The 19,833-nt window shown below is 38.9% G+C and overlaps 1 protein-coding gene across 3 annotated transcripts in view; it reads left to right on the forward strand.

The window, feature by feature from the left end:
- The first annotated feature begins 288 nt into the window (after positions 1-288).
- The window catches only part of Rbmx2 (RNA binding motif protein X-linked 2), a 117,125-nt gene continuing 97,580 nt past the window's right edge, over positions 289-19,833 (forward strand). For 2 of the 3 annotated variants that reach the window (XR_008721398.1, XM_055618052.1), the window contains exons 1-3: positions 289-346; positions 502-684; positions 5,583-5,630. Coding sequence is in view for 2 of the 3 variants with exons in the window: in XM_055618052.1 (XP_055474027.1) it covers positions 564-684; positions 5,583-5,630 (169 nt within the window). In the remaining variant the exon portion in view is untranslated. The remainder of the gene's footprint in view (positions 347-501; positions 685-5,582; positions 5,631-19,833) is intronic. The other variant, XM_055618051.1, reaches the window with a different exon arrangement.

Raw genomic sequence — 19,833 nt, forward strand, 5'->3', positions numbered from 1 at the left:
TAAGCTCCAGGTGGGTGGATGACAAGGCACCTCCTCTGCCGTTTCTGGTGAGGACATTAGCTGCAGAAGCTTCCACCTTCTCACGTCTTAGCCCCCTCTCCCGAAGGCTCCAGTCCCGAAGGCTCCCGACTTTTTTGTACTGCCTTCTGGACGCCGGCCTTCTGAACCTAATTGTTTCTTTCCATTCGCGCCTTCCTTTTCAGGTTAGAAGAGGGCGGAGTTAGGATGGCTGCACCACTGTTGCCTAGGCGACACCATGATTACTTCCGTTGGTCTCAATGTTTCCGGGTTATTGCTTCCTACTGTGCGAGCCTCCGCTTCCAGGGCGTCTGTTGCGCTTAAGCAGGTGAGGGAATGCTCCTGGACTTCCATGCTGGGGAGAGGGGTTGCACCTCCTTAGGCCGTACGGGGCCAGGCTGGCTTGGTTCCTGGCCTTGGAAAAGCTTAACGGTTCTTGATCTCTGAATCCTTTTTTCCTGTCTTTCATTCTTCCTGCTTCAGCGGCTTTACTTTTTTGATTGAGCCCTGCTTCCTCCGTGCACCCTAGAGGGCGCCGCACTTCTATGAACTCGCTCAGACAGCCAAGGAACTGCCAAGATCCTGCTACCCAGAGGGTGAATGGGTATCCTTCCCGGAATAATCCTAATCTTTCTAAAAGTGAAGTTTGCAACGGCGGCAGTCATAGTAAGTGGAGTAAGCAAATGCCTCCATTGCATCAGTGTGATGGATGCTGTTGAAAGACTCCCCCCATCACTTTCTATCGCCCTGTAACTTTTGAGGTCAATCACTAAAGGCATCTATTAAAATGCAGTTCAGTTACTTGATTGGGATCATAGCTATTATCAAACTGGATTTTGTTTCTCAGACATTTATAGTTTCCTACCAGTGTTTCCTTGCCCAAACCCTAGAGATGCTCAGAGTAGACTTCAACTCTTTTCTGTTCTTCATTTATATCACGAAGCCTCTTTTGTCTCCATTTCAACAGTTTAACCTCATTGCCAAAGAGTGTTTTTTTCTGCCTACCTCACACCCTCCTAAGCTATTTCCCTACCTCTTCTGTTTGCAATCCATGGTGCTTGTAGTCCCTAGTAGCTAATTAAAATAAGCTATTACCTTAATTCACTTGTCTATTAATAGAACTAGTCTTCCTCTAACACCTTGTTTCAAGCCTTTCAGTATAACCTTCTCCTTTCCCTTGTTTCAGCCAACAAGTGTATTGCGTATTCCGTTTGTGTCTTCGTTTCTCAGTACAAACCATATTGACAAACCGTTTGGAAACATGATTGTGCTTGCACCTTTGTCTTTATGAATCCTGTTCACTACTCCCAGATGTCTTCCTTCTCTGCTCCTAAGTCTGCTCTGTCAAAACCCAGTATAAGTTAGCTCACTTCCAATAGCTTTTACAAATTATTCACACACATGCTGGTTGTTTCTTTTCCATGCTCCTCTTACTCTTAAAGATTGCTATACAGTTTAACAGTTAAATTTTCTCTAACAAAATATTTAATTTCATCTACCAGATGATTGTCGAGGAAAGATAGGTGGAATGGTGAATACTGTCTATGTTAGAATAAATTTCTGTGAAATTTTTTGCTTGTTTTTTTGAGACATGGTTTCACTATATAGATCAGCTGGCCTCAGACTCAGAGATGCACCCGCTTTTGCCTCTCAGGGTGCTGGGTTTAAAGGCATGTGCCACCACACTCAGCTGTGATTTTTAGAAACATGACCGATTATCTTCATAGCATATTGCAGGTTTGAGTATTTAGTGTAAAAGGAACTTTTATTCTCCTGAGGTAATTGTTGGCTCTGAGGCTTACTGCCTCCATCTGCTAACCTAGGCCTAGTCCTTGAAGCTTCTAGCCTCCGTACAATCTAACCTAGGTCTAGAATGTTTTCAGCCTCTGAGATCCCCTACTTAACAAACTCGCCCTTTCTTGTTCTTACTGAGCTCTCGGCTCACTGGTTTAATTTAGCTGTTCTGGCTCATACTCCTCTTCCAGCTGACTTATTCAATCTGGCTTCTCTCTCAGCCCCAGAATTGCTCTGCTTGGCTTCAAACTATCTCCAGCATTGTGTTCTAATCTTCAATCTTCTTCTTATTCTCTGGCTTGTTCCATCTTCAACCTCTCTCTGTAAAACTCTCCTGGTAAAACTGCTTCCGAATTCCACAAGCTGAACTGCCACGAACTCAACTGCAATGCACTGCCTCTCAACTCAATGACTCAACCAAAGCTACCAGGTAAAGACAGAACAAGCCATAGAATGAGAAGGAGCCAGGAGATTAGAAAAGTTGCTTGGGTTAGTTTAAGGTCAAGCAAAGCAATTCAGAGGCTGAGAGAAAAGCCAGATTGAATAAGTCAGCTGGCAAAGGGGTTTAAGCCAGAAAAGCTGAGTTGAACCAGCCAGTCAAGAGTTCAGAAAGAACTAGAAAGGGTGAGCTTATTAAGCAGTAAGTCTCAGAGGTGGAAAACATTCTATACATTAGATTGTATGGTGGCTAGAAGCTACTCCTAACCTAGAGGCTTAGGTTAGCAGTTGGAGGCAGTAAGCCTTCTAGACAACAACTAAAACAGGGGAATAAAAGTTCCTTTTATAATTTAATATGTCTTTAACATATTTTTAGGTTCCCTATTGCTATCCTCTGAACATGAGAATCTCTCATACCTAGTCTTTCTTAAAAGAGAAACCAAGAAGGTTGGCCAGAATTTCCTGATTAGATTTTGAAGTAAGTGTGGAGGCTATTAGGATATTGTTATGCTATCAAGATTTCCATGATCAGAATCCATCTTATGAATAGAGGTGCAAATAATGAAGGCAGATTTCACTTGCTTCCTTATATAATAAAAATATTTAGAGTACTGTATTTATATTGCTAATTAGATATGACTTCTGTTCTTTCATCTAAAACTGAGGTTAGCCTCCACAAGTCAAAACAACTTTATGAGAAGTTTGTATGCTTTACAAAGCAATTCTCTGCAACAAAAACAAGAGGTGAGGGTTTATAGGTAGAGAGTCTGGACATTGGGAGAGTATTGTATAGGGTATATAGTATTGTCCAAGTTCAGCAAATGGCTTTTTTGGCTTCTTTTGTAATTACAGGTAATATACAGGTTGCATACATAAGGCAGCTATTTGATGTGTTTGCAATCATTCTATACTAGCTGCTATGAGGTTATGAAAAGTTTTGTGGCTGGGTGTCATGACACATGCCTTAAATCCCAGCATTCAGGAAGGCAGACTCAGGAAGATCACTGTGAGTTGGAGGCCAGCCTGGTCCACAAAGGGAGTCCAAGACAGCCAAGGCTACACACAAAAAATCTGTCTCAAAGAAAAAGGAAAAAAAAAAAAAGGTTTGTGAAGTATGATATCTTTTTTTTTTTTTTTTTTTTTTTTTTAGGGAATTTTAGCTATTTAAGAGGTGAAGAGGCAGGACAACAAGAAAATAAACTCACCCTACTCATTATTTTATGCCTGATTTTAAGATGTTGAAGAAAAGTGATTTCTCAAAAAAAAATATGCAGATCTGTAAAATAGGTGGGGTTATAACTTACATACATAGATATAGCCTTATGTAAAAGCTGGTATTTGCTGGAATTTTAATGTTTCAGTTGTGTGATATGCCTCTCAAAAGAAACAGAAGTTTTCAGCTACAGTAACTGAATTAAAACATAGAATGAAGAAAATGATTGAGACTATTTAGCATGAGAAAGAGAAAATGTAGAGACATGAAAACTGACTAAACAGTTTCGGCTTCTTTGGGGGTGGGGGATACATTTGCTCAGTCTGCCTCCAAATTGTTCTAGTGTGAAGAAAGGCAGTATAAATTCTAACCAAAGGTGAAATACAGAATTTCTTTTATGACTTTCATTTCTAACATTGGAGTGAAAGATTTGACCATCTGATGTGACCAGGGAGGGTAGTATAAGAGACAGTGTGGTATTGGTCAGTCATCTTATAGGCTTGTACAATTTTATGGGTTAATGAAATTTAAATGAAAATATAGTGGAAAGATTAGAGATAAAGATCATCATGCTTATTTTACCAAATAAAGACACTAAATGTTATCAAAAAGCAACTACAGTTAATCATTTTATATAAGAAAGGTGATTTGTCAGTGCTCCAGAGATAATGACTTAATGGCTATTTAAATGACATACTTTTAGCTGAAAAAAAAAAAGGTGGCCCTAGATTTTTTTTTTTTCCTATCAACTCTGAATTGTGAACATTTCATGGGGGAACCCCTGGACTACCTGACCTAAAATCCAATGGCTAATATTTCTGCTTCCTAGTGTGACTCTATCCCCAACTTTCAGTAAGTCATTATTGCTTCTGCACACTAAACACATTTTCCTTATTACAAGACTGAGTAAGGGGCTGGAGAGATGGTCTGCTGTTAAGAGTATTAGCTGCAGCCAGTGAGGTGGCACATGCCTATCATCCCAGCACTCAGGGAGACAGAGGCAGGTGCATTTCTGAGTTTGGGGCTAGCCTGGTGCACAAAGCAAGTCCAGGACAGCCAAGGCTACACAGAGAAAACCCTGTCTTGGAACAAACAAACAAACAAAAAGAGTATTAGCTACTCTTATCCTGGTTCAAGTCCCAGTACCCACATAGCGGCTCACAATCTTTTGTAACCAGTTCCAGGGGATTAAACACTCTCTTTTGGCTTCTGTGGCCACCAGGCATACATGTGGTACAGAGACATACATGCAGACACTCATACACATGAAATAAAAATAATGACAAAATACTAAATGTTTTTAAAACATTGGGTACCAACTGAAGTTGGTAGAGGTTTGTTTTTGAGTTTTATTTTCTCTTCTGTACTGAGAAAGTATGCATGAAGTTGTAAAGGGAAAGTTTGGAACAGAAGCACAGCAGACATCTGAAATATCACCTGAATCTTTTAATTTGACACCAGAGAGTAATTTTTTCCATTTTTTCTTTTTGTGCATTCTTTTGGAGAACAGGATCTTATGTAGACCAGGCTGGTCTCAGATTTCCTATGTAGCAAAGGGTGACTTTGAATTACTGATTCTTGTTTGCTTCCCAAGTGCTGTAATTACGGGCATGTGCCTTTATGTCTGGTTTAAAATTTATTTTTTCTTATAAACTTGGGAGGTATGTCATAGTCCTATTTTTTCTATCAATTTCTGCTTTGCTTTTTAGAGTTTTAATGAACTTACTTTCTATAGGGTTATCTCTCATGTATGCAATATGTACTGTATTTAGAAGGGAGTTTCCACAATTATTTTTGTAGTGTGTAACTAAGACATTTATCTGCATTCTTTCTAGCCTCTCTGGAAAATTGCTCTTTGCTTTGTTTCAGACAATTTGTTTTGTGAAAATAAATCAAAACCCTGTTTAAGATCAGACTGGCTCCTAGGTACTAACCCAAACTGGCAAGGGGAACATGGACAGCAAATACTATCTACTAAGGTATAAAATCAGCCATGTAGTAATGATAATTAACTAACTTACTGAGCCATGTTTCCCAGATTTTGGTAGGTGTTAAATATGTATTATTTATATATAACACAACAACCCTATGACATGAATTTTTATTTTATCATTTTCAGAAAATGGAGGCAGAGAAAGACTGAATAACTTTCCCAGAGCCACAACTAGTAAGTGCGAGTCAAGATCTGAATTGACTTTAGAGGATATGATTTCAGAGTGTTCCTTTTTGACTCTAAACACTTTTGAACTCGGGAAGTATACATACTCTGAATCCCTGAAAAAGAAATATTTCAAGAAAATATGAGAGTCTGTTAATAAAAAGTAGTATTTCGAAGTGGAACAGGATTTAGCAGGTGATGCCTGCAATAGTAGTTTTTAAGGGGAGAGGCATCGGTATTCTTTGAGAATGTACAGATTCTCAGGTCAATCAGAAACTCTTGGAGAGGATCAGCCATCCATGTTTTTAATATACCGTTTAGATAACTCTGGTACAAGTTACAGTTTGACAGATATTTGCCTAGATGCTAGAGTTGTGGAAAAACAAATCCAAAAGTAAAGGAGAGGAAAGTAGCAGAAAAAGAATAAAACTGAAGTAACCCCTGGCCCTGAAACAGATATTTATGAACCAGGCTAACCTCAGACTAGGAGATCTGCCTTCTGATTGTTGGGATTAAAGGCATGCCCCACCACTGCCCTGCAAAACTGAGGATTTTTAAGATAACAGATCTAAGACAAATTTGATGGGGAAGAAGTAAAAAGGGTGTGGGAGTAGAAATACATAATTAAAGAATTAGAACATAGAATAATAGTACTTGGATATGTTTTTAAGGTTGAGGGGTAAGGAAGAAGAGATCACTGGATGGGTGATGTTCAATGTCAGAAGTGTGATATAGCCACATTGCTGTCATTTCTCTAGGAACCAGACATAAGGTGAATTGCTGATTAGCTTGCTCTGGGTCTCACGGTGTAGCTGGTTTGGTATAGAGCCAGTTTATTTCCTAGAATTGATATGCTAAATTTCAGTGGAAAGCTGAGAGGACTGAGGACATTAGGAGGTAATGTTGGGAGATTGTGCTTCCTGCCTGAATCAAGATAAGTGAATACCATGAACTGCTTTTATAAGATGCCTTAGCCTAGGTAACTTGAGTTACAGTTTCTTTGACACATGATTGTCTAGTTAAATGTCAATGATGGGTATACTGGATGGGCTGAAGTGTCTTTGGGTGGGAAAGACTGTAAAATTAGAATGAAGGGCATACATTGATTTTTGGAGTGATTGTACACCCACCCTCCAGAATGACATTAAAGAACGAACTCATGATCATCCAGCACATGAAATAGGACTCTCCATTTTTTTCTCATTCCACTTAGTGGTTTCTATTTCCCCTCCCCCCTTTTTTTTATTTACCAGTTTTGTTGATGGAAATCATATACTCAAGTGTTAATAAATGTTCTCTTCTTTCTTGTGCCCTGTTCTGAGTTGTATTTTTTTTTTTTTAAGCATCAGAAAATTTCTGCTTTAAGCCGTGAGATGTCTGAAAAACTTTTGTGCATGGCGGCCTTGCCTCTATTGTTGCCGAGTAAGCATCAGAATAAAAAAGGACAAAGCAAAGTTTTATGCTGCAAATGGTTATGTATGGTACCAGTTATTTTTGGAGAAAACCAGAGGAAAAAAGTATTCTATTCTTTGTTTTAAAAATTATTGTTGCATAGGCATTAAGTAATATTCCTGAGAAGGTAATGGAGAATGAGGCTAAAAAGTCATATTTTAAACTTTTTCTCATGGCTTAGTGATTTGTTAAATTTTTTATTCTTTATTAATTACATTTTATTCACTTTGTATCTCCACTGTGGTTCCCTCCCTCCTCCCGTCCCAATCCCTTCCTTCCTCCACCCTCTGCATGCATGCCCCTCCCCAAGTCCACTGATAGGGGAGGTCTTCTTTTCCTTCCTTCTGATCCTAGTCAATTAGATCTCATCAGGAGTGGCTGCATTGTCTTCTTCTGTGGCCTGGTAATGCTGCTTCCCCCTCAGAGGAAGGTAATTAAAGAGCAGGCCAATCAGTTCATGTCAGAGACAGTCCCTGCTCCTATTACAATGGAACCCACTTGGATAGTGAACTGCCATGGGCTACATCTGTGCAGGAATCTTAGGTTATCTCCATGCATATCCTTGGTTGGAGTATCAGTCTCAGGAAAGACCCCTGTGCTCAGATTTTTTGGTTCTGTTGTTCTCCTTGTAGAGTTCCTGTCCTCTCCAGATCTTATTGTTTCCTACTTCTTTCCTGAGATTCTCTACACTCTGCCCAAAGGTTGCCCATAAGTCTCAGCATCTGCATTGATAGTCTTCAGGGCAGAAGCTTTCAGAGGTCCTCTGTGTCAGGCTCCTGACTTGTTCCCTCTTTTCTCCTTCTTCTGATATCCATCCTCTTTTCCTTTCTGGATAGGAATTGAGCATTTTAGCAAGAGTCCTCCCTCTTGATTAGTTTCTTTAGGTGTACAGATTGTAGTAGGTTTATCCTATATTATATGTCTCTATGAGTGAGTATATACCGTGTGCATCTTTCTGCTTCTGAGATAGCTCATCCAGGATAATCTTTTCCAGATCCCACCATGTACCTGCAAATTTCATGATTTCCTTGATTTTTATTGCTGAGTAATATTCCATTGTGTAGATATACCACAATTTCTGCATCCATTCCTCCACTGAGGGGCATATGGGCTGTTTCCAGCTTCTGGCTATTACAAGTAAGACTGCGACAAACATGGTTGAGCAAATGTCCTTATGTGTACTTGAGACTCTTTAAGGTATATGCCTAGGAGTGGTATAGCTGGATCTTGAGGAAGCACCAGATTCCTTTCCAGAGTGGTTGTACAAGTTTACATTCCCACCAGCAGTGGAGGAGGGTTCTCCTTTCTCCACAACCTCTCCAGCATGTGTTGTCTCTTGAGTTTTTTATCTTAGCCATTTTGATGGGTGTAAGGTGAAATCTTAGGGTCCTTTTGATTTGCATTTCCCTGATGGCTAATGAGGTTGAGCATTTCTTTAAGTGTTTCTCTGCCATTTGATATTCCTCTGCAGAGAATTCTCTGTTTAGCTCTGTACCCCATTTTTTAATTGGATTACTTGATTTTTTTGCTGTTTAATTCTTTAGTTCTTTATATATATTGGATATTAGTCCTCTGTCAAATATAGGGTTGGTGAAGATCCTTTCCCAATCTGTAGGCTGTCTGTTTTGTTCTGAGGAAAGTGTCCTTTGCTTTACAGAAGCTTTTCAGTTTCATGAGGTCCCATTTATTGATTGTTGCTCTTAGAGCCTGTGCTGTTGGTGTTCTGTTCAGGAAGTTGTTTCCTGTGCCAATGAGTTCAAGGCTCTTCCACAATTTTTCTTCTACGCGGTTTAGTGTGTCTGGTTTTATGTTGAGATCTTTGATCCACTTGGACTTTAATTTTGTTCAGGGTGATAAGTATGGATCTATTTTCATTTTTCTTCATGTAGACATCCAGTTAGACCAGCACCATTTGTTGAAGATGCTGTCTTTTTTCCATTGAATGGATTTGGCATCTTTGTCAAAAATTTGTAGATTTATGTCAGGGTCTTCTATTCGATTCCATTGATCCACCAGTCTGTTTCTATGCCAGTACCATGCAGTTTTTAATATTGTTACTCTATAGTACAGCTTGAGATCAGGGATGGAGATACCTCCTGAAGATCCTTTACTGTAGAGAATTGTTTTTGCAATTCTGGGTTTCTTGTTGTTCCATATGAAGGTGAGAATTTTTCTTTCAAGGTCTGTAAAGAATTGTGTTGGTAATTTGATGGGAATTGTGTTGAATATGTAGATTGCTTTTGGTAAGATGGCCATTTTCACTATATTAATCCTGCCAAGCCATGAACGTGGGAGATCTTTCCATCTTCTGATATCTTCTTCTAATTCTCCAGAGACTGGAAATTTTTTTTTCATACAAGTCTTTGACTTGCTTGGTTAGGTTCACACCAAGGTACTTTATGTCCTTTGTTGGTATTATGAAGGGTGTTGTTTCCCTAATTTCTTTCTCAGCCCTTTTGTCTTTTGTATACAGGAGGGCTACTGATTTTTTTGAGTTAATTTTGTATCCAGCCACTTTGCTGAATGTATTAATCAGCTGTAGAAGTTCCCTGGTAGAATTTTTGGGGTCACTCATATATACTCTATATCATCTGCAAATAGTGATACTTTGACTTCTTCCTTTCCAATTTGTATCCCTTGATCTCCTTCAGTTGTCTTATTGCTCTAGCAAGGACTTCAAGAACAGTGTTGGGACTGATTTAAGTTTCTCTCCATTGAGTTTGATATTGGCTATAGGCTTGTTGTATATTGCCTTTACATGTTTAGGTATATGCCATATATCCCTGATCTCTCCAAGACTTTAAACATGAATGGATGTTGGATTTTTTCGAATGCCTTTTCAGCATCTAAGGAGATGATCATGTGTTTTTTCTCCTTTAGTTTGTTTATGTGGTGGATCACATTGATGGATTTCCATATATTGAACCACCCTGCATGCCTGGGATGAAGCCTACTTGGTCATAGTGAATGATATCTTTGATGTGTTCTTGGATTCGGTTTGCAATTATTTTATTGAGTATTTTTGCATCAATGATCATGAGGTAGATTGGCCTGAAATTCTCTTTCTTTGTTGGGACTTTGTGAGGTTTAGGTACCACAATGAATGTGGCTTCATAGAATGAGTTTGGTAATGTTCCTTCTGTTTCTATTTTGTGGAATAGTTTGAAGAGTATTGATGTTAGCTCTTCTTTGAAAGTCTGGTACAATTCTGTGCTGAAACCATCTGGCCCTGGGCTTTTTTTTGCATGGTAGACTTTTGATGACAGCTTCTATTTCCTTAGGGGATATAGGAGTATTTAATTGGTTTACCTGGTCTTTATTTATTTTTGGCATGAAGAATTGGTCAAGAAAATTGTCCATTTCATTTAGATTTTCAAATTTTGTGGCATATAGACTTTGGAAGTAAGACCTTATTATTGTTTGGATTTCTTCAGTGTCTGTGGTTATGTACCCCTTTTCGTTTCTGATTTTGTTGATTTGGATAGTTTCTATCAGCCTTTTAGTTAGTTTGGCTAAGGGTTTGTCTATCTTGTTGATTTTCTCAAAGAACCATCTTTTGGTTTCATTGATCCTTTGAATTGTTTTATTTGTTTCTAATTTATTGATTTCAGCCCTGAGTTTGATTATTTCCAGCCATCTACTCCTCTTTGTTGTGTTTGCTTTTTTTTCTAGGGCTTTTAAATGAGCCATTAAGTTGCTTGCATGAGATGTTTTGAATTTTCTTGAAGGTACTTAGTGCTATGAACTTTCCTCTTAGCACTGCTTTCATTGTGTTCCATAAGTTTGGGTATGTTGTGCCTCCATTTTCATTGAATTCTAGGAAGTCTTTAATTTTTTTCTTTATCTCTCCTCTGACCCAGCTATCATTTATTAACAAGTTGTTCAGTTTCCATGTGTGTGTAGGGCTTTTGCTATTTTTGTCATTGAGGTTCAGCTTTATTCCATGGTGATCAGCCAAGATACAAGGGATTATTTCAGTCTTCTTGTATCTGTTGAGTCTTGCTTTGGGACCAATTATATTGTCTATTTTGCAGAAGGTTCCATGACGTTCTGAGAAGAAGGTAAATTCTTTTATGTTTGGGTGAAAAGTTCTGCAGATGTCCATTTGATTCATGACCTATATCAGAGTTATTTTTTCTTTGTTTAATTTGTGTGGTGTTGACCAGTCCATTGTTGAGAGTGGGGTATTGAAGTCTCCCACTATTAATGTTTGGGGGTCTATATGTGGTTTAAGTTTTATTAAAGTTTCTTTTACAAATGTGGGTGCCCTTGCATTTGGGGCATAGATGTTCAGGATTGTGATCTCTTCCTGGTGGATTTTTCCCTTGATGAGTATGAAGTGTCCTTCCCTATCTCTTTTGATTAATTTTGGTTGAAAATCCACTTTATTAAATATTAGAATGGCTACTCCTGCTTGCTTCTTGGGTCCATTTGCTTGGAAAACCGTCTTCAAGCCCTTTACCCTCAGGTAATGTCTATCTTTGTGAATTATCTGTATTTCTTGTATGCAGCATATTATTGGGTCTTGTTTACGCATCCATTCTGTTAGTCTGTGTCTTTTTATTGGAGAATTGAGTCCATTGATGTTGAGAGAGATTAATGACCAGTGGCTGTTAGATCCTTTGATTTCAATGTTGGCTATGGTAGTGTGTTTGTGTGTTTGGCTACTTTTGGTTTTGCTGTAGTGAGGTTATTTATTTCCTGTGTTTTCTTGAAAGTAGTTAGTTTTCTTGGGTTGTATTTTTCCTTCTAGTATCTTCTGGATTTGTTTGTAGCTATTGTTGAAATTTGTTTTTGTCGTTGAATATCTTGTTTTCTCCGTCTATGAGGACTGAGAGTTTTGCTGTTTACAGTAGCCTAGGCTGACATCTGTGTTCTCTTAGGGTCTGCATGATATCCGTTCAGGCTCTTCTGGCTTTCATAGTTTCTGTTGCTAAGTCAGGTGTGATTCTGATGGGTTTGCCATTATATGTTACTTGGCCTTTTTCCCTTGCAGCTTTTAGTATTTTTTTTTCTTTGTTCTCTATACTTACTGTTATGATTATTATGTCACTGGAGGATTTTCTTTTCTGGTCTAATTTATTAGGTGTTTATTAGGTGTTCTGTAGGCCTCTTGTATTCTTATAGGCTTCCCCTTTAAGTTGGGAAAATTTTCTTCAATGATTTTGTTGGAAATATTTTCTGGGTCTTGGAGAAGGGAATCTTCTTTTTCCTCTATTCCTATTATTCTTAGGTTTTGTCTTTTTATATTGTCTTGGATTTCTTGGATGGAATTTTTTAGATTTATTATTTTCTTAGATGGATACATCAATTTCTTCCACTGTATCTTCCACAGCTAAGATTCTTTCTTCCATCTCTTGTAATCTGTTGGTTATGCTTACCTTTGTAGTTCCTGTTTTCTTTCCTAGGTTCTCCTTCTCCATGATTTCCTCAATTTGTGTTTTCTGTAATTTTTCCAATTCTATCTTCAGATCTTGAGCCATTTTTTTGATTTCCTTCACCTGTCTGACTGTATTTTCCTGTTTTTCCTTCAATTCCTTCAGCTATTTGTTTGAACATTCCTCTGTTTCTTTTATTTCCTTCAGTGATTTAATCATTTCCTCTCTGAACACCACAAGCTGTTTGGCTGCATCTTTCTGTATTTCTTTATGGATGATCATAATTTGTTTGAGTTTATCTTCCTCTAGGTCTTTACACATTTTATTTGCTTCCTCCATTAACCTCTTCATAAGCATAGATATAAGGTCATCTTCTTGAATTTCACTTATGTTAGGGTGTCCAGAGCTACTTCTCCCTGGATAACTGGGTTCTGGGGATGCCATATTGCTTTGCCTTTTGTTGGTTGTGCTTTTTTGCTGGCCTCTACCCATCTCTCTGTCTCAGGTGTTGTCTGTTAATTTCTGGTGACTGCTGGGTCCTGGGTTGGGGAAAATCCACTTGGCAGGATTCTGAAGTTCTCCTCTGCTTATTAGGAATAGTCAACTGAATGTTGGTTCTTCTCAGGAATTGTCACAGTTCACTTCAGGTGTATGGAACTGTGTGGTAACTGTGGTGTTCAGGAAGGCTCTTCTCTCATCAGGAGATGTCCTGGTGATGGCTGCCCTGCTGCTGGGTTTCTTGCTCTGAATTTAGTGAGCGGGAGCTGTTGCTCTTAAGGTATAATTGTTGGGTGCAGCCCTCTTGAAGAACCAGGGATTCCCACAGTTTTGTCACTTTAGCTAAGGATAAATGGTTGATCCTTGGAGCAGTATCTGAGGGCTGCTGTAATGGCTTTCTGGCTTTTGTAGATCTGAGGATACAGCTGTGTGCCTCAGTACCCTAGCGGTACTCAGTAATGGTTGGTGAGCACAGAGCTCATGCCTGCAGTAAAAGGCTAGAGCCTAGAGTCTACCTGAATAAAGAAAGTCTTTTGGAGCTGGGTGTCCTGAGCGTTGGGCCTGATGATCCTCCCCGCTGTATGCTTTCCTCCTGACAGGGACACCCAGTCTTTGCTTTCGGGACAGCCTTTCTGTCTGTGATGGTGAGTAGAACCTGCAGGCACAGACTTACGTGGCTCCGCCTTTCTGTGTTTCTGGGGATTGGGTGCCGGAGAGTCTGCCAAAACTGGGTAATTTTTCCCAAGACCTTTTCGGGGTGGTGGTATTGGCTTAGTGCTATGAGATCAGATCAGCCATTTCCCTCCCTGTGAGTTTGCACCCGATATGAAACTCAGTCTCTAGTGCCCTGGGGCCCACAGTTCTATCTGGGGCAGAAAGTCAGGTGCAGGCAGGACTCTCTGCAGGCGCTTGGGTTCCCGGCTCTGGCTCTGGGCTGGCTCCTGGGCACCTGTGGAACCCCGAGTCTTTTCCAGGGGATGTCTGGGTGACCTAAGGTCGGTCCCAATCATTTCCTGCACCGTGGTATTATCTCTCGACTGGAATTCAGTCTCTGATGTTGTGGTGCCCACAGTTCAGTCTGAGACAGTGATCAGAGCACCCTGGGGTGTGGCTCTGGTCTAGTGATCAAGCACCTGGTGGAACCGGGAACTCTTCCACAGATTAGCTGGGTCAGTCAAAGCTGATTGAATCCCCCAGGGTGGGTTATCCTCTCACCTGGGAAACACAATCACTTGTGTTTTAGGGCTGCGAGTTCTGACTGCTGGTCACTGTGCCAATCCTGCTGTGCTGCAGGTCAGAATTAGAGTCGTCCTGGTGCTGCCATCTTGCCGAATCCAATTTGTTAATTTTTATGCATGATCATAAAGGACTTGTATATGATAGTGGTTTCTGTACATTCCTGTACTAATTGTCTTTAATTTATGCTAAGATTATAATTTTATTCATATACAAGCTTGTTTTTTTTTCTTTTTGGTTTGCAAACCTGTCTTCCAGTTTAGAAGCAAACAAGATCAAACAAGAGTCATCTCTACTTCGATTTTAACTTTGAAATATTTTTAGATTGTGACTTTTCGTTTTACATATTCTTTTTCTTAAATGATTTCTTGGTTTCTAGAATCCAGCAGTATTCGACATTTTTATTATATGTTTTGGTCTTACAGTATCCAAGTCACAAAACTATATACATAAAGAACTTATTAGTTTTAGATCTCTAAATCTTTCTTATAACCCATTCAGTTAATGCAGCAACCACTTTTATGTGCTCACATAGAAAAAGGAGTTTATTTTAGAATCCTGCTAAGGATGACAAGATGACTCAACAGGTAAAGATGCATGCTGCCATGCTTGATAGATCTGAGTTTGATCCAAGGGACCCATGTGTTTAAAGGACAGAGCTGACTCCTGTAGGTTGTCCTCTGACCTCCACACATGAGCTGTGGCAAATGTGCCTATACACATACATGTACACAAATAAATAAAGCAGTTTAAAAAAAGAATGGTCCAAGTACTTTGCTGGTGTTAGTCCTGAACTATTCAAGGCAGTATGGTGACACACACAGACATGCACACTCACACTCTCATACTGTTGTAATGGCATATTAGATCATCTAAAGCACCAATCCCACGCTTTCCTATGCTTGTGATAATATGGGGAGATTATACAAGAGAGACATAGAGAGAGGTGAGGTGGAGAGGATGAGAGGAAAAGAGTAATAAACGCCATTAGCATTGGTATGTTAGAGACCAAGTGAAAGAAACATTCATATTCCTTTGCATTCCTCGCAGATTAGTGACTATCTTCAAGCATTTTCTATGTCACAGTGTCAGATATACTGTGGCAAGTTGTGCTTTCTAGAAAGGCTAGTGCATTTCACTTCACGTATAGCCTTTGTCCTCTGGCAGTGATAGTGTAGTAGACATCCATTTGTTATGAAAATGTCTCTGCCTTATATTTCCAGTATTGTCATTGCCTTATACTTAGCCAAAACATAACTGTGTTCTTTGCTAATACTTAGGAGTGTGTTCCTTCATAAGCACTTTCCCTGTGGCTCTTATGAAAACACAGCTGCAAGTCCAAGGCCAGAGCATGAATGTCCTAAAAATAAAATATAGAGGGATGTTTCATGCCTTGTTCTGAATCTATAAATACGAAGGAGTCTTGGCTCTGTAGTCAGGATAAGACTGGCTTCTTTCTTTATATAATGAGAAGGATGCTTTTTTAAAGAGAGCACAGATTTCATCTGCAGGACAATTACACTATTCACATTTACCACTTCATCTTGTAATTCTGTATCCATGGGCTTTTGTATATTTCATGTGCTTGTAAACTTTGAGCTTTGGATTTTGTGTTCATCCAGCTGTATATAATAAATGCAAAGATGGAAGCTTTTTTCCCTTCTGCTTCCTGACACTATTTGATGGCTGGTGTAAAAGCAGCACCACCAATTAGCTGTATACATCCTTGTGAGAATTTTCATTTGGCAAACACTACCTTCCTTTAAGATTTCCTTTGTGAAGGAAACATTATTCTGACAGCTTAAATAGTAATGAAAAATAAGAGAAAGAGAGAGTCATCTTTTCTCATCACCTTTTGTTACCCATCAGTTCATGATATATTGGCCAGTTTGTAATTCACCTGCTTCTGATTTCATTCCCCATTTTAAGTCTAGGCTCCTAGCATTGCTGAGAGGATTCATATCAAATTTGCTGGTAACCTGTGTTGAGCTTATTTAAAATATAGTTTTCTTGGAGAAAAAAAAAAACACCAAAAACAAATCTTCATGCAGAAGTAAGTCATTCATGGACCATCCCTTTTACATTGCTCTTTCTCTTTTATTAATATCAGATAACCTTAAGATTTGATTTTCCCAATACCAGTAATAGAGTCAGAAATATGCATATTTAATCATTTGATTTTTTTTCCTTCTTCAATCCTAACCATTTGAGCTGTTGCTTTATTTCTGTTTATATCCCATAAAGTATAGTTCTGCAATTTGGAGGAATCTCAAAGGAGGCATGAGTGAGAACATCTTCACTTTATGAACAGAATTTAAGTAGGTTGAGATCTTGGCACTATTGCTTCCTTTTTGATTGGTTTAAAGATGTATCTACAATTGTGAGGAAATAAAGGTTGATTTTTAAAAAAAATCTTATATGGTGTGGATAATAGTGTCTAACTTTTTTATATTGCTACATTCAATTTGTTCATCTTTTCTAACGGATTTTTGCATCTAAATTCATGAGTGATATGGATCTGCATTTTTTTGGCTTTATTAATTACACTTTATTCACTTTGTATCCCCCCTGTGGTTCTTTTCTCCCTCCTCCCCTCCCAATCCCTCCCTTCCTCCACCCTTGGCACTTAGGCTCCTCCCCAAGTCCACTGATAGGGGAGGTCTTCTTTTCCTTCCTTCTGATCCTAGTCAATTAGGTCTCATCAGGAGTGGCTGCATTGTCTTCTTCTGTGGCCTGGTAATGCTGCTTCCCCCTCAGGGGGAGGTAATTAAAGAGCAGGTCAATCAGTTCATGTCAGAGACAGTCCCTGCTCCTATTACAATGGAACCCACTTGGATAGTGAACTGCCATGGGCTACATTTGTGCAGGGATCTTAGGTTATCTCCATGCATAGTCTGTGGTTGGAATATCAGTCTCAGGAAAGAACCCTGTGCTCAGATTTTTTGGTTCTGTTGCTCTCCTTGTGGAGTTCCTGTCCTCTCTAGATCTTACTGTTTCTTACTTCTTTCCTAAGATTCCCTGCACTCTGCCCAAAGGTTGCCCATAAGTCTGCAATTTTAATGTTTCTTCTTTAAAAATTGTTTTTGTGTAATTTTTTTTGAGACACAGGGTTTCTCTGGTTAACCTTGGCTGTCCTTGACTCACTTTGTAGACCAGGCTGGCCTCAAACTCACAAAGTTCTGCCTTCTTCTGCCTCCCAGAATGCTGGGACTAAAGGTGTGTGCACCACCATGCCTGGCTTAGTAGTGTATTTTTTAATGTATGAGTGGATGCTGAGATACATGCACACATGAATGCCAGAAGAGGGCATCAGATTCCATTATAGATACTTGTGAGCTATCATGTGTGTTCTGGGAATTGAACTCTGGACCTCTGAAAGAATAGCCAGTTCTCTTAACCTCTGAGCCGTCTCTCCAGCTCCTGTCTATGATTTTTATTTGTACTATTTTTGTCTGGGTTTTGCTGTCAAGATAATAACAGCCAAAATGATTTGGGAAACATTCCTTCTATTTTCTGGAGAGACTGTATAAGATTAATGTTAATTTTTCAGTGGTTTGTGGTGCTCTTCAGTAAACTTTTCTGGGCTGGGAATTACTATATTTTGAACTTTAATAGAATTGATGAATTCCATGGGGCTAGAGAGATGGCTCAGTAGGTAAGAGTTCTGGCTGCTTTTCCAGAGTGCCTGGATTCATTTCCCAGCACTCATATGTCAACTAACAGCCACCTGTAACTCTATTTCCAGAATATCTTATGTCCTTCTCTAACCTCCATGGGCATTGCATGCCCTTAGTACACAGACATATTTGTAGGAAAAAATACTCATATGCATAAAATAAAAGTAAATAAAATTTGGAAAATTTAAAACCTATGAATTAAATTTTATTTTGTAAAATTTTAGTACTGTTAGTTTGGGTAACTGTAACAAAGTACTATATTTGGTGGTTGATAAATAGCAAGCATTAAATTTTTACAGTTCAAGAGGTTGGACTCTGGGCGGTTTACTCTTCTGGTGTAAGCATTTTACTATAAATTATTCTCAGCTATGCTTTGGCTGCCTAGTCTTTCCCTCTTCCCTCCCTCCCACTTCTGTTGTTTCCTAATATTGGTGATTGGACCCAGGGCCTAACACATGTAAGTGAGCTACCTAGTTTTTGTTTTGTTTTATTATTTTTATTTATTTATTTATTTTTTTGAGACAGGGTTTTTCTGTGTAGCCCTGGCTGACCTAGACTTACATTGTAGAACAGGCTGGCCTCAAGCTCACAGAGATCTGCTTGCCTCTGCCTCCTGAGCACTGGGATTAAAAGGGTGTACCACCACCACCTGGCCTCTTTTTACCAGCTGCTCAGGCTGGCCTTTTACTCACCGTAATTCAAACAGGCCTGGAACTCTTCGTTCTCTTATAGCCTGCAAGTAGAAGCTGAGATTACAGACCTGTATTGCTAAGCCTGGCATGTATTTTTTTTATTTTTTATAATATTTTAAAATTATAACAAAATTACATAATTCCCTTCTTCCTCTTCTCCATTCCATGTATCTGTTTATTTGCATGCATTCATGGCATCTTTTTCTTTAACTGCTATTATCCCATATATTAAAGGATGTATTTGAAATTTTACTCAGGTCTATACGTTTTTTGTTTGTTTGTTTGTTTTTTGCAGTTTTCTCTAACCCATATGTTGTTTAGATGTATATTGTTTGATTTCCAAGTGTTTGAGCATCCTCATCAGTTTCTAGTTTGCTTCTACTGTTGTCAGAGAATATATTCTGCATGATTTCAGTTCTTTCAGTTTTGTTGACATTTGTTTTATGATATGGGATATGAGCTTTTTTTGTTAGTTTTTCATGGGTGATTGAAAAAAAATAAGCTTGTATTGCTTGCAAAGATATAGATAAAATAATTGTAAACTCTACAAATGTGTGTTAAATAAAATTAACTTTATTTTTCTCTCTTTGGGGGGGGCAGAATTTTCCCTGCTTTACTAAGCTAAGCATCGTGTGGCACCATCAAAATTGGTATTTATCAAACTTTGAAGCAATCATTTGTAGAACATTTGGAAGATCAGTATGCTCAACTCTTTTTTGAGGCTATCCTCAAAGGGATTGTTGAAATCATCTTTAATGTGAAATGTTTATCTCATGATGCCAGAGAATGAAAGACAGTTACTGTAGACATAAAACTGAGCTTGTGTTGACTTGGGCTAAATCCCTACAGAGGAGATATGTGGGTTAGAGGAACCTGCACTTCAAATGTGTCTCTTGCTATCAACTAAAAAACATGTAGGCTGGCAAGATGGCTCAATGCGTAAATTCCATGCAATGTGACTACCTGAATTTGATGCCTAGAACCTATGCAAAGGTGGAGAGAATGAACACATTCCCCAAAGCTGAATTATGACCTCCATACATGTACAGTGATATGTATCCTTCCCCCCAAATAATAATTCTTTTTTTTATGTTTTTCTAGAAGGGTTTCTGTGTAGTCTTAGTTGTCCTGGAACTCTCTCTGTAGATCAGACTGGCCTCAAACTCACACATCTACCAGCCTCTCCCTTCCAAGTGCTGCAATGAAAGGTATGCACCATCACTGTCCAGCTTAAATTATTTTTAAAAAAAGGTTGTCATTCTTAAAGAAGCCTAGAACA

The sequence above is a fragment of the Psammomys obesus genome, unplaced genomic scaffold, assembly GCF_907164565.1.
Source record: "Psammomys obesus unplaced genomic scaffold, mPsaObe1.curated_primary_1811, whole genome shotgun sequence".
NCBI lineage: Eukaryota > Metazoa > Chordata > Mammalia > Rodentia > Muridae > Psammomys > Psammomys obesus.